Source organism: Polypterus senegalus, chromosome 12 (assembly GCF_016835505.1).
Source record: "Polypterus senegalus isolate Bchr_013 chromosome 12, ASM1683550v1, whole genome shotgun sequence".
NCBI lineage: Eukaryota > Metazoa > Chordata > Cladistia > Polypteriformes > Polypteridae > Polypterus > Polypterus senegalus.
Window position 1 is genome coordinate 61489089 of NC_053165.1, and position 13263 is coordinate 61502351.

The 13263-nt window shown below is 41.7% G+C and overlaps 2 protein-coding genes across 5 annotated transcripts in view; one reads left to right on the forward strand and one right to left on the reverse strand.

Moving 5' to 3' along the window:
- The window catches only part of git2a (G protein-coupled receptor kinase interacting ArfGAP 2a), a 71669-nt gene extending 60129 nt beyond the window's left edge, over window positions 1-11540 (forward strand). Inside the window, 4 exon segments of the mRNA XM_039771788.1 lie at window positions 1411-1493; window positions 2278-2466; window positions 4499-4562; window positions 10507-11540. Coding sequence (XP_039627722.1) covers window positions 1411-1493; window positions 2278-2466; window positions 4499-4562; window positions 10507-10719 — 549 coding nt within the window. The 3' untranslated portion in view covers window positions 10720-11540.
- Window positions 11541-12770: 1230 nt separating this feature from the next.
- Window positions 12771-13263, reverse strand: part of LOC120540752 (trichoplein, keratin filament binding) — a 46586-nt gene continuing 46093 nt past the window's right edge. For all 4 annotated transcript variants that reach the window (XM_039771792.1, XM_039771791.1, XM_039771794.1 and 1 more), the window contains 2 exons: window positions 13045-13188; window positions 12771-12804 (listed from right to left, as the gene is read on the reverse strand). In XM_039771792.1, coding sequence (XP_039627726.1) covers window positions 12772-12804; window positions 13045-13188 — 177 coding nt within the window. In that variant the 3' untranslated portion in view covers window position 12771. The remainder of the gene's footprint in view (window positions 12805-13044; window positions 13189-13263) is intronic.

Below are 13263 nucleotides of genomic sequence, written 5' to 3' on the forward strand. Positions count from 1 at the left end.
TTGATGTGTCAGCCATGATTATGATGCTTCTTTAAAGCTTGGCTGGATTGTTCCACCTTCACTAATTTCATCAGTTCTTCTGTTTTTTATGATCTGCTTTTTAAGTGTATTGGTTAATTCTTAACCAGGCCTTTAAAGTTAACAACGGAGGACCAGCTGATAGTGTTCACGTCTGAGTGTCCAGTTGTGGATGTGTTTCATTATTATAGCAAACTGAAAGGAGATTTTCCCAGATATTGGTCTGATTTTTAGACTCCGGTTTCAAACTCTTCCTGAAGAATTAGTAGTATTTGTGGACCTCCACTACAACCTGTTTCTTGGTTGGATGACGGTTCTTGCTGCTGTTTGTAGGTGTAGCTTGTCATGCAGTTCTACATAAGGAAGGCTGAAGTTTCAAACTAAGCTTGTTTTCCTCTCCAATTCTGGTACCGGAGACTGGTGACTTGTTGATTAGCACACACAAGTAAGAATGTCACTGAACCGGTATCTGACTCCATACAACTGTCATTCTGTAGACCTCCTATTCCGAGGTCCATCTAGATTAGCATAGAGATTAGTACTCCTCACTCTCACTTGTTTCTTGCATTTCTTTCAAAATATTTTACTTAAGTGTACAGATGAACTAAATTAGCTGTTGGCCCCCTTGGTTGGTTGCATCTCGTTATTAACTGGCAGGTAGATAAAGAATTAAGGATTGTAAATCTTAAGAAGCTCCTGAGCTAAAATTAATCTAGAGAATGACCCATCAGTTTGACACCCCTTAAATATTGAAGGAACAATATTTTTTATTGTTTGTCATTTCATGTTTAAATGAGAAAAGTTTTAAAAAAAAAAAAATCTGTAGATAATGCAATAACTGGTTAACTTACTATACCATCGGGTCCTACGAATGATCAGAATACCCTCACTTGGGTTGGCCCCATTTTTTAGCTATAATATATAAGAAGAAAAGCATCCAGATGGTAGCACATGATGGTGACATCCAGACTCAGAAATGGCTAAGCAGCGTACTCTGAGAGCTGAAGGGGCTTCTGAAGGTGATGTGATCAGTCAGTTGCCTTCTCTTCATCTGTACACAATTTGTTGTTTCACTTTTGTGTTGTATTTTTTTATTTTAACAAAATTATTCTAGGACTTGCTAGCTTAACACCATCAGTCCATAAATCTGGGAAAACCTATCGCATTTAAGTGATGTATGAAGAAGCTGTTAGTAAGAGTTGAATTTGTTTGTCATATTAGCCTTCACCAGGAGAAATAAGCTGCTTAGCCCTTTCAGCAATAGCTGGAAAACTAACCACTAGGTGTGGACCCAGGCTGACGCAAACATTATCTGGCCCAGCAGCACAGGGCTCTTACTGCTCGCAAGCTAACCCACCTTCTCTGCCGTTACCATTTTTCTGATCATTTCAGGCTTACAAAGCAGAAAAGCAAAGCAGCATGCCCGAGAGTGATTATGACAACACAGCCAATGAATTGGAGCTGGAAGACACTGGGTGAGTGGATTACCTTCTCTTCTTTCCCCATCAAAAATGTTTTTTGTGCTTGATGAAGTAGCAGCACAAAGATGATAAAATTAGAGCAGTAGTTTGAATTGTGTGTGTTTATGCACTGAAAGAAGTGTTGGCAGAAGGCATGAGAAGAATAGGTCTTAGTTTAATGGTCATTATCTAGTCCACTCATCATGCACTAACTGCTTGTATTACAAACGTTCTAGTGGCAGCTAGAGGAGCTGATTGCAAACTAAAGACATAACTTAAAATTCAGTTCATTTCTAGCCTTAGTTCTACCAAGGTATGGTGCTTTTAGTTTAGTCTGGCCTTCCTAGAGTTTTAGATTATTTTTCCCCAAACCAAGCATTGCCCCATGGAGAAAGAACTGTGTTAAGATGTGGAGTCCACTTTTTAACTGAAGATAGTTTTCTGACTTGCAAAGCTACTTATTCTCAGATGCTTCTCAGTGAAATGCATGCTAATTAATTATCAGATATCGGTAGGAACCAGGAAGTATATTTTTGTGCCTTTTGGATTCAAGATGACAAAAGTGCTTCAGACTCTGAATATAAGTTCAGCTTTGGGATTTTGAAGGTTCTAGTATTAAGTGGTAAATTCTGGAACATGAGAGAAGGTAGGACACCCTGTGATTAATTGTGAGGTAACATCTAAACTCTTGGGTTTCTGTAGTGTAAATATCTGGGCCTGGGAATAAAACTTTATTAAATAGGTAGAAGCTGTTTTAATGGAAAAAGTGCATTCGTTCTGCTATTAAACATCTTTACAGTTTTAGCAGGAAAACAAAGCTGAAAGGCAGCAGCTGGCAAGGTGAGGGGACAATCGCAGAGTTAGAAGATCAAGACTCTGAGCCAGATGCGACCCTTCCAAGCACTGAGGATGTCATCCGAAAAACTGAACAAATAACTAAAAACATACAGGAACTCTTGCGTGCAGCTCAAGAGAACAAGCACGACAGGTGAGGGTGAATGTGCATGGTGTGCTCATTAATATCATCATGGCATCAACCCTTTTCCATTTCACCCTTGAGTCTGATGGGCTAATATTTAGATATTTGTACTTTTCAAATCTTGCACTTAGTGTCTTTTTTTTTTTTTTTTTTTTTTTCCAGTTTTTATTCTTGATTTATTTGTTTATGAACTGTTAGCTTTCTCCTGGCATGCCACAGGAGTGTCAAGTTTTCCACTTTTTTTTTCTCATTCATTGTTTTTCTGTCTCCTTCTCTTTCCTTTTCCCCTATGGGGGGTGTTCATTGCTCATGTGTGGCTCCTGTACTCCCTGCCTCTCTCCCTGCTTAACAGACCCATTGAGCGTGAGAGCTTACGAAGGCTGCGGAACAGTTTTGGCTGTTTCAGTACCCTGGTTCCTTGGACCGACAAATCTCCTCCTTCCCTGCAATCTCTGAGCCTCCAGCAGCCTGATCCTGCCTCCTGGTACTCTGGCTTCTGTCCCTGCCTTCCAGGCACAGTGTCTCCTCTTCAATTCATGCTATGATAGGCTTAGGACAGGTTTACTGACTGTTAGATTGGCCAGTTTGCGTGTACACTGCATGAACACCGAGCCGATTAACAAAATCACCTCAAAAGTGACATTCAGCCAAAAGGGGACAGCTTCTGATAGGGGCTAAGTATTTGGGGTACTTGAGAACAAAGTTGATATTGCTATACTAATCTACATTTTACTTTATTGTTTAATTGCTTGAAGTCTTAACCAGTAAGGCAAATGTTCAGAAAGGAGGGAACTTGTTTATACTGGCAGGCCTGGCTGTTAGAATTTGATAAAAAGTGAACAGTTCCTTTTTTAAGTCCATTTTTCTTGACCTGTCCTGCTTAGGTATGTTGAGATGATTCAGTTTCATGAAACATTCTTTTTTTAGAATCGGTAAAGTGAATTTTAAACTACATGATCTGGGCCTTCTGTTCAAAAGGCTGTGCTTCTTGGACTATATATACTATTGCCAGCCTTCCCAGTTATTTTCTACTTAAAGGTGGAAGTTTTAGTGATATATATTATGAGTTGGCTTCTTTTCCATCCATGGTGTGTAGGGGATGGGGTGGCAAGGCATATACTGCATACAGGTACTCCTTCATCTGGCAGTGTTAACATTTTGAAATTAAATTTTAACTAGGCGGATTTGTACGCTTAAAAAAACATCTAGTGAATAAACCTTTAGAGCAAAACACTGAGCTCTTGTATGAAAGAATCTCCTCAATTATTTATCAAGTGACGCAGGTATGGAAAATGAGCACCATGATGTCTTTCTTGGCAAGAATAGACTGCTCACCCTGCTGCCCTCCTAAAGTTACAAAAAGTAGAGGCTACATTCTCAGGACAAATAAACATAAAGACAAACTTGTTTCCTTCCAAAAGCTTTATAAATAAATTAATAAAAAAAAAAAAGTCAGAGAATTAAATTCAGAACCCTGAAGAGCAATCTGGAAGATACAGAAGCCAGTATTCTTGGAGGGCATGTAAACCTCATGTGCTAATTACACCTGACACTCCCTGCATTTTATTACAGTTATGGGAAATAAGTCAGAAAATGGGATGTCAAAAATAACACATTGTCTGCCTGGCCTAAGAGTGCAGCACAATAATACTTGTATGCACAATCATATGCTTATTTATACTGGTTTCCCCACCAAAATAATAAAGCTAATTATAATGATAAAGATACATACAGTGAATTAAGGTAGAATGGCCAAAGTTAGGCCAAGTATGAGAGTTAAGCAAACAAAATGTGTTAACTTGAATACGAAGACCAACTTATTAGTTGTGTTTGTGTGTAGGACATTTGTTTTTTAATACGTAGCTAGTGTTATTAAAATATTTGTGAAGCCCCCACTTCACCACAGCTTGACTGAAGGCCTTTGTCTTTTTAGTAATACTTAATGAATAAAACCTTTGTAGTGCTGGGAATTTTTGAATATTGCATAAGATGTAACGCCTTATATTATTATATTTACACGTTTTCTGTCTTTCTGTTGTAGCTTTATGCCATGCTCCGAAAGAATACATGTGGCTGTAACAGAGATGGCGGCCCTGTTTCCCAAGGTAGGTGGTGCTGTATTTTCTGTTCTGTGTTACTCTGTGACCAATTGTACTTGAATGTGTTTGTGTTCTTTTGCTGTGTCAATACAATATCTTCTTATGTAATGCCTTTGGACATACCCCACCCCCCGAGGAGGAGGACATTTTTGTCAGTTTGGATTGTCTGATACTGTGTCCAGGAAAGGGAGCACAATAGGGCAGGCTGAGGTAACATCCCAGGCTTCTCATTCTTGGGCTGTTTCTGATTTTGTCCTTTGTGTTCTTTTAATTGCTTGCGAATAGGTCCACAGTAATGTGACAGCATCTAAACACTTAAGTTTTACAACTGTGTAAAGCAAAGCTCCTTGCTGGAGTGTGCCCCCTGAGCAAGGAGGGCTTGTCACCTTGGCTGTATTCGCTGCTGGAACAGGAAGGTATAAGTGCTGGTGGTGATCTCTACTCATGGTTCTTTGGGGTGGTAAAGAAGTGGTGATCTCTCATCTCGTGTCCAGCACCTTTATCTGGGCTGGCAGATTTGAGCCACCAACTTTGGGTCTTGGGGTCTGTTGCCTTATTCCCTGGACCAGGGCTCCCCTTTGATGTTGGGGTAAAATGGCTATTAGTGTTCTCCAGTCACACACTTCAACGTAAGAGTATCCTCAACCACTCACCTGGACCTTGGTGGTGAGGGCTTCTATGGGGACCCTTGGTGCTGTGGTTGGTCAGGGGTGGGAATTGAACCACCAGCCTTGGGTCTTGGGGTCTTCTGTCTTATCCCCTGGACCACAGGTCCCCTTTGATGTAAGGTTAAAATGGCTATTTGTGTTCTCTACTCACACACTTCAACATAAGAGTAACTTCAACCACTCACCTGGCCAGGGGGGGGTGGATGGGGCCCCTTGCTCACCTGGCCATTTGCACCACACCTTCTATAGGGACCTTTGGTGCTGCGGTTGGCATCGAACCACCAACCTTGGGTCTTGGGGACTGCTGTCTTATCCCCTGGACCATGGGACGGGTCCCCTTTGATGTTAAGGTAAAGTGGCTATTTGTGTTCTCTACTCACACACTTCAACATAAGAGTAACTATATCCACTTACCTGGACATTGGTGGGAATTGAACCCCCAGCCTTGGGTCTCAGGGACTGCAGTCCTACCCACTGGACCATGGGTCTCTGTTGATGTTCAGGTAAAGTGGCTATTTGTATTCTCTACTCACACATTTCAACATAAGAGTAACTTCAACCACTCACCTGGACATTGGTGGTGGGGACCCTTGGTGCTGTGGTGGGAATTGAACCCCCAGCCTTGTGTCTCAGGGACTGCAGTCCTATCCACTGGACCATAGGTCCCCTTTGATGTTAGGCTAAATTGGCTATTTGTATTCTCTACTCACACATTTCAACATAAGAGTAACTTCAACCACTCACATGGACATTGGTGGTAGGACCTTTGGTTGGCTAGGGGTGGGAATTGAACCCCCAGCCTTGGGTCTCAGGGACTGCTGTCTTATCCCCTGGACCATGGGACGGGTCCCCTTTAATGTTAAGGTAAAGTGGCTATTTGTGTTCTCTACTCACACACTTCAACATAAGGGTAACTTCATCCACTTACCTGGACATTGGTTGGCCAGGGGTGGGAATTGAACCACCAGTCTTGGGTCTCAGGGTTCATTGCCTTATCCCCTGGACCACAGGTCACCTTTGGTGTTAGGGTAAAATGGCTATTTGTGTTCTCTACTCACACACTTCAACAGAAGGGCAGCTTGGACCACCCACCTAAGCAGTGGTGGCAACCTTTGGTGCCATGTTTGGCTGGAGGTGGGAATTGAACCACCAGCCTTGGGGTCTGCTGTCTTATCCCCTGGACCACAGGTCCCCTTTAATGTTATGTTAAAATGGCTATTAGTGTTCTCCACTCACACACTTCAACAGAAGAGCAGCTTGGGCCAACCACATAAATAGTAGTGGAGGCTTCTGTGGGGACCCTTGGTGCTATGGTTGGCTGGAGGTGGGAGCTGAACCACTGGCCTTGAGTCTCAAGGTCTGCTGTCTTATCCCCTGGACCACAGGTTCCCTTTAGTGTTAGGCTAAATTGGCTATTAGTGTTCTCTACTCACACACATCAACAGAAGAGCAGCTTGGGCCACCCACATAAATAGTAGTGGAGGCTTCTGTGGGGACCCTTGGTGCTATGGTTGGCTGGAGGTGGGAGTTGAACCACTGGCCTTGGGTCTCAAGGTCTGCTGTCTTATCCCCTGGGCCACAGGTCCCCTTTGATGGTAGGTTTAAATGACTATTAGTGTTCTCCACTCACACACTTCAACAGAAGAATAACTTCAACCACTCACTTGGACATTGGTTGGCCAGGGGTGGGAATTGAACCACCAACCTTGGGCCTGCTGTCTTACCCACTGGACCCCTTTAATGTTAGGCTAAAGTAGCTATTTGTGTTCTCTACTCACACACCTTAGCAAAAGAGCAGCAACACTCACCCACTTAAACAGTGGTGGGAGCTTGCACAATCAACCTTGGGTCTCAGGGTCCATTGCCTTATCTGCTAGACCACAGGTCCCCTTTAGTGTTAGGCTAAAGTTGGTATTTGTGTTCTCTACTCACACAATTCAAAAGAAGAGCAGCTATGCTCACCCACCAAAACAGTAGTGGGGGCTTCTATGGTTGGCTGGAGGTGGGAATTGAACCACCAACCTTGGGTCTCAGGGACTGCTGTCTTACCCACTGGACCCCTTTGATGTTAGGGTAAAGTGGCTATTTGTGTTTTCTACTCACACTTCAACATAAGAGTAACTTCAACCACTCACCTGGACATTGGTGGTGGAGACCTTTGGTTGGCCATGGGTGGTAATTGAACTAACCAACCTTGTGTCTCAGGGTCTGCTGTCTTATCCCCTGGACCACAGGTCCCCTTTGGTGTTAGGCTAAAACGGCTATTAGTATTCTCCACCCACTTCAACAGAGGAGAAGCTTGGACCAATCTCCTAAACAGTGGTGGAGTGCTTCTGTGGGGACCCTTGGTGCTGTTGTTGGTGATTGAACCACCAACCTTAGTCTCCTGCCTTATACCTTGGACCACAGGTCCCTTTTGGTGTTAGGCTAAGGTGGTTATTGGTGTTCTCCAATCACTTCAACTGAGGATCAGCTATGCTCACCCACCTGGGCGGTGGTGGGGGCTTCTTTGTCCTTGGTGAGGATTGAGCCACCAGCCTTGGGGTCCATTGTCTGCCATGATTGGAAATTGAATTGAGGCCACCGTCTTATTCTCTAGACCACAGGTTCTCCTTAACAGCAGATTAAGACGGCTATTTGTTCTCTACTCACACATTACAACAGAACAACATCAGACACCCCCGAAATGATCGGTTCATAAAATGCTACGTAAGTTCCATGTACTGAAGCGAGTCCACATTTTAGTAGGTGTTTAAATGGACATCATTGCAGTTCGTTGGCTGTGAACCAGGCTCACACTTGCATTTTTACAGGGTGAAGCTCTGCATTGTGATGTATTGACTGTTTTTAAGACGCATTGCCAGCTTATTTTGTGGGCGTGGCCAGAGACCAAGAGAGAGTTTGCGCCTCGTCGGACCTGCGTGCACGCAGGGGGCTGGACTGTGGCTCCTGATCCGGGGTCGACCTTGAGCAAGAGATGTGCGTTTACAACTAAAGGCACAGCACATTGGCTGCACGGCTCCACGGAGTTGACCCTTTTTAAGAATAGATCACCTGTCCTTTCAGATTACGTTTGGGGGTCTTTGTGTGTTTAACCAAACTCTCAGGTATATCTCCTTTCTATGAATTGTAAAGTCACTGCTTCTTTTAGTATAAAACCTCCATCGGCTTCTCCGGTCTTCACATCAAGCATCCTCACGGTTTAGTGTTGTTAGAGACATTTGGGCATACGTAAGGTGATCAGCCGCTTAATCCGAGACCTCCAACTCATTTGAATGGCCCCAGGCCATCTCAGGGGGGCTTTTTCACACTCATTCCTTTTTGTCTACATGTAGCTCTTAGTATGGCTCTGTGACACACTGCAGTGAAATGGCTGTAATGACCCTAACACGCAGGGGGGCGTAAAGAGAAGTACAACTCGGCTGCTCGGGCGGTGGCGTGAAGCTGAAGTTGTCCTCATTCTTCACATTGCAGGAACTCGACAGCGCACACCGTTATTTTTCCACTTTCAATAGGGCGTAGCACTACAATCGTACATTTACACAATTGAGGACGAAGGTTAAATGTAATTGTTTCGCGTCCTTATGACATCCAATCATAGCGTGGAGCCCAACGCCATCGCTGCGTCAAAAGCCCAGGAATGGGCCCCTGTCAGGCTGGGGCTTGGCGCCTGAACCCTTGGGACGATTTAAACAGCAGGTCAGTCCACTGGCAGCCTGGCATTCGCACGTCGCAGTGGGCCACGGTGTAGGGTTGCCAGACGACCCTTATATACAGGACATGTCCCATATTTTAACATTTTGTCCCTGTCCGTACTGATCTTTCAGGGACGCCCATTAGTTAATTTTCTAGTTTTGTAATTAAAAATATTTTACTACCTTCTTACGGTACTTAGTTGTTAACTTTATACTTTTTCTCGGATTCTCTTGATGAAAATAACCCAAATCTAACGAAGAAACGAATGTCTGCTGCCTGTTTGCTACTTATTCAGTTGCTGTGGTTGTCTGAGGAGTCGCGCTCACACCGTTTAGCTCTCCAGCCGCGCAGTTCCGCAGTTCCGGATCAGCATCGCAACATAACGGTGACTGTCAACAAAGGGTGCTGTTACTACTCGCCACCTTTTTTTTTATAACTGCCTGTACTAAATAATAATATTTCTCTATTAAATAAATATTTTTAAATAATTTCACTTTTACAGATTTTTTTAGCTTGTCCTTATATAATACGCTACAGTGGCCGTCCGTTTGTCAGTCCAGGATTTTAAATCACCAGTAGCTCAAAACCGTTTGACCTGAAATTTGGTGCACAAAGGCGCACGTTCGAGGTGATGATTGACCTCCATGGCGATTCGTCTTTTTATTATTTTATTGTAGAATAAGTGGTCAGCAGGGCTGCCATGGTACACGCGTACGAGCGCCGTTCTCATCCCTACTACCTTCGCCGACCCTTCCCCTACATCTTCATATCTTAAATCATTCTTGAAGCAGATTGAAGACTTGAGTAAAAAATGAAAGAAATTGTATTAAGTAATTGCAACGCAAACACTGACTTAATCAGTTTTACTGTAAAGAGAAGAAGAACAGAAGACACGGGTGGAGAAAAGAAGAGCTGCTCAGGAAGCAGCAAGCGCATCAACCTCTGAGCAAACAAATGCTAAACATACAGTGAAAGAGGATGAATGCTCAAGTCAAGTGTATTCACCTCGTGTTATTGTGCAGTGTGCCATTACTGGTGGATAATATTAGTCTCCCAACAATGACGTTTCACATGGACTATTCCAAGGTGGTAGCTATCTATAATTGAGAGAATTCACAGGTTAAAATTTGTTACCCAAATTTGCTGTACTGTGATATCGCCCTCACCACATTTCATTACATAATATTAAAAAAAAAAAAATGTAATAATCATTCTGCGTTCACATTCCATGTAGGAGGATACTTTTGCTTCCTGTTGGGGGAAGTTACTGGAGCAAATGTTTACTTGCTTGAACAGAATATCAAGAGACCTCACATTTCTATAAATGCACAAGAACTGACTATTGGAAGACATGACCCCCTAAACGGAAACTCTTTAAAAACTCCCTTAACACATGAGCACAGCATTTGTTTGGCACTGTGCAAACAATAGGATTTAGCATTTTAGATTTAAAAAAAGATTTTTTTTTTTTTTTTATTCTGCTGTCTTTAAAATGAGCTGTAATAATTAAGTATTCACTCAACACTTTGGCGGATTATAAATGGTTGTAACAGTTCTTTTTCTTCACTCCCTCCATTCTATGACAGAAGCCACGCTCAGAAATGGTGCGAACCTCCCTCAAGCTTCTAACATTGAGTGCCTTCCGTCTGCAGTCCGAATGCAAGAAGACTCTGCCTGTGGAAAGTGGCCCGGTGTCAGACATGCAGCTTGTCACTCAGCAGGTTATCCAGTGCGCCTATGACATTGCCAAAGCTGCCAAACAGCTGGTGACCATCACCACCAAAGAGAACAGCAACTGAGGGGCAAGTTGCCAATACTTGTGCCCACTTTTGATTTTTCGGTTTAAGAAAACAATACTTCCTTCTTCATACTTTCAATATTATTTTTTTTTGTTTATTGCATGCATTCTCAAAGTTCTTCCCAACCAAATTATAGTGGCAGCAGTTTATGTTTTCACTAATAAGTCTGTTCTTCCTTGAGGACTACTTGGCAAGAGCATTTCTCCTCCTGTATGAAGAAATGATCATGGGTAGTACTATTAAAGCTCTCTTTTACTCTAAAAGTCTGATTATTTTCTAAGACAGCTACTTAAAGAAAGGAACATTTTCCACCTTTGAAAATGAGAAAGGGTCACTGTAAGCGGGCAAATCAGAGGAGATATTTTACTGCAGATTTTTAAATTGGTTCTCCTCCATTTTGTCACCTCCCCATACACATAATTATTCATTTAACACCAGCATGCATTTTCTATTTAAAACTGATTCCTTTCAGCCAGGTGCTTCTGCACTATGCTGGTAGCCCAACTTCAAAGTCTAGTTATCAAACTGGTTTGCACTGACTGGAAAAGTAAAAGCCATAATCCTGCCCCATTAGACGTACATACCTCAGTGACCATCATCAGCCATGATACCACAGATTTAGATTTAATTTGCACAAAGATCCAGCGACTTGAATGTTGCTTGTCTTCTGTGACGTTATAACTTACACTTCCCCTCTACCCATGGCAGTCAGTCAGTCTCCACATAAGTATTAACTTTTTCAAGCTTGTGACTTTAATTTAAAGCTCCAAAAAAAAAAAAAAATTCACAGCAAGACAAGTATACAGTATTTACATGAACAATGAATGGTCTTGTGTTGGTGCCGTAGTCTGATTCAGTGTAAGAAAACATCAATCATGATTAGCTGATATTCTAAAAGCACCATCTCAGGAAAGAAAATGTCTTGTTGGGTGCAGAGCCTTATGTCTTTATGTTGTACTTGAATATCATTGAAATATGCATCTGCATACAATGCAAAGTCTGCTAGTTGTTCTTACAACCAGTGCCAGCATTTTGAAGCAACTTGCCTTTTTTATTTTATTAATATATATATATATATATATATATAAATAAATATATAAACATTTGTATTTATAAACTGTGACATACATGCTTTTTTTTGACCTTTATTGTATAAAGTGTATTACTGTAAAATGATCTTGTTTTTATTTGTATTTTTTCTTGCCTGCTAAATATGCAATAAACAGGGTTCAAAAAGGCTGGAGAGTACTTTTTTCATCGTCCACAGTGGGGTGCAGTTCAAACACTTAGTCATACGTGTCCTGGTCTCTTCACTTAACACATCAGAGGTTAACCACTTTAACATGAATCATTTCCGATCTTAACTGTCGGCCAACCTTAGCGTGCAGTCAGAGAATTTCTGCACTTAAATATTCATGCTTTAGCTTAAAAAATGGCACCATGTCCTCACAACCTACTGACTGGTTTTCCTATCTTTAAGTTAAAACACTTAACACAGACATGGAAAGACGCTCCTCTTTGCAGTCTTTTCTAATTCTGTTTTACATATATAAAATTACAGCAAAAAAATGTCTGACTAACAATGTATGTTTTACATTAATTAAAACCAGCAATACTTCAAGCAGTCTTTAAATATTTAAGAATTTGTTCAGAATTAGGATTTTTTAGATTATCAACTTTGTAAAAAAATCTCACATGACATATTGCAGTCATATAATCCCCACCAAACCGCACAATACAGACAAAACCACGCATTTAAACAAAGTACTTCTCGAAAAGATGCCCTGATTTAAACCTCAAGCGTTTGTTTGTTTAGGAACATGATCGTGTTTTTACACAAGTGGTCATGCACCAAAGTACCATTATTTTTCAATAGGTTTGTTGTTCATGATCAGAATAATAAAACTGACTGTTCAGTTTTTAGGATGAAACTCTTAATTAAAATGTTGCCAATCATTGGGCTTGGTCAACCTTCAGGTACCTCTTTTTGAGAAAACGTTCATTTTCTGTACAAATGCTTCCCAGTGGTTCAGATTTTCTGTTTTTTTTGCATCATATCCATGCTGTTTTTGGACGACTGTAAATCTGAAAGAATAAAAATGTAAAGAGAAACATAAATACCAAATATTTGTAACAAGCAGCCCATTATTATTGGATCAGAACAAATGGATCATTTAAAAAACTCCCAAATTGAAAATGTAACAATCATTTTCTTTTTTTTTGTCACATTTCTCAAGAAATACCAGGTTGTAAATAGTACAGGGTCCCTGCCTCCTCCATATAAAGACTACATTAAACAGCAGCTCCTGCTACTCGACATATTACCTTCTCCTGGTAGCCTCGCCGAGTCATTCTTTCTGCCTCATGTCGCACCTCTTCCTCGTGGTGCCTCTCTGCCTCTCTTTCTGCTTCCTCATCCTCTGCTCTCTGAATAAGGGCCTTGTGGTACCTTCGGTTTCGCTCAGTAATCTGTGCCATGGAAAGGAAACCATTTCAGTGTTTGGAGGGGGGGTAAAAAAAAGACTGAAATTCAGTTCATGTGCA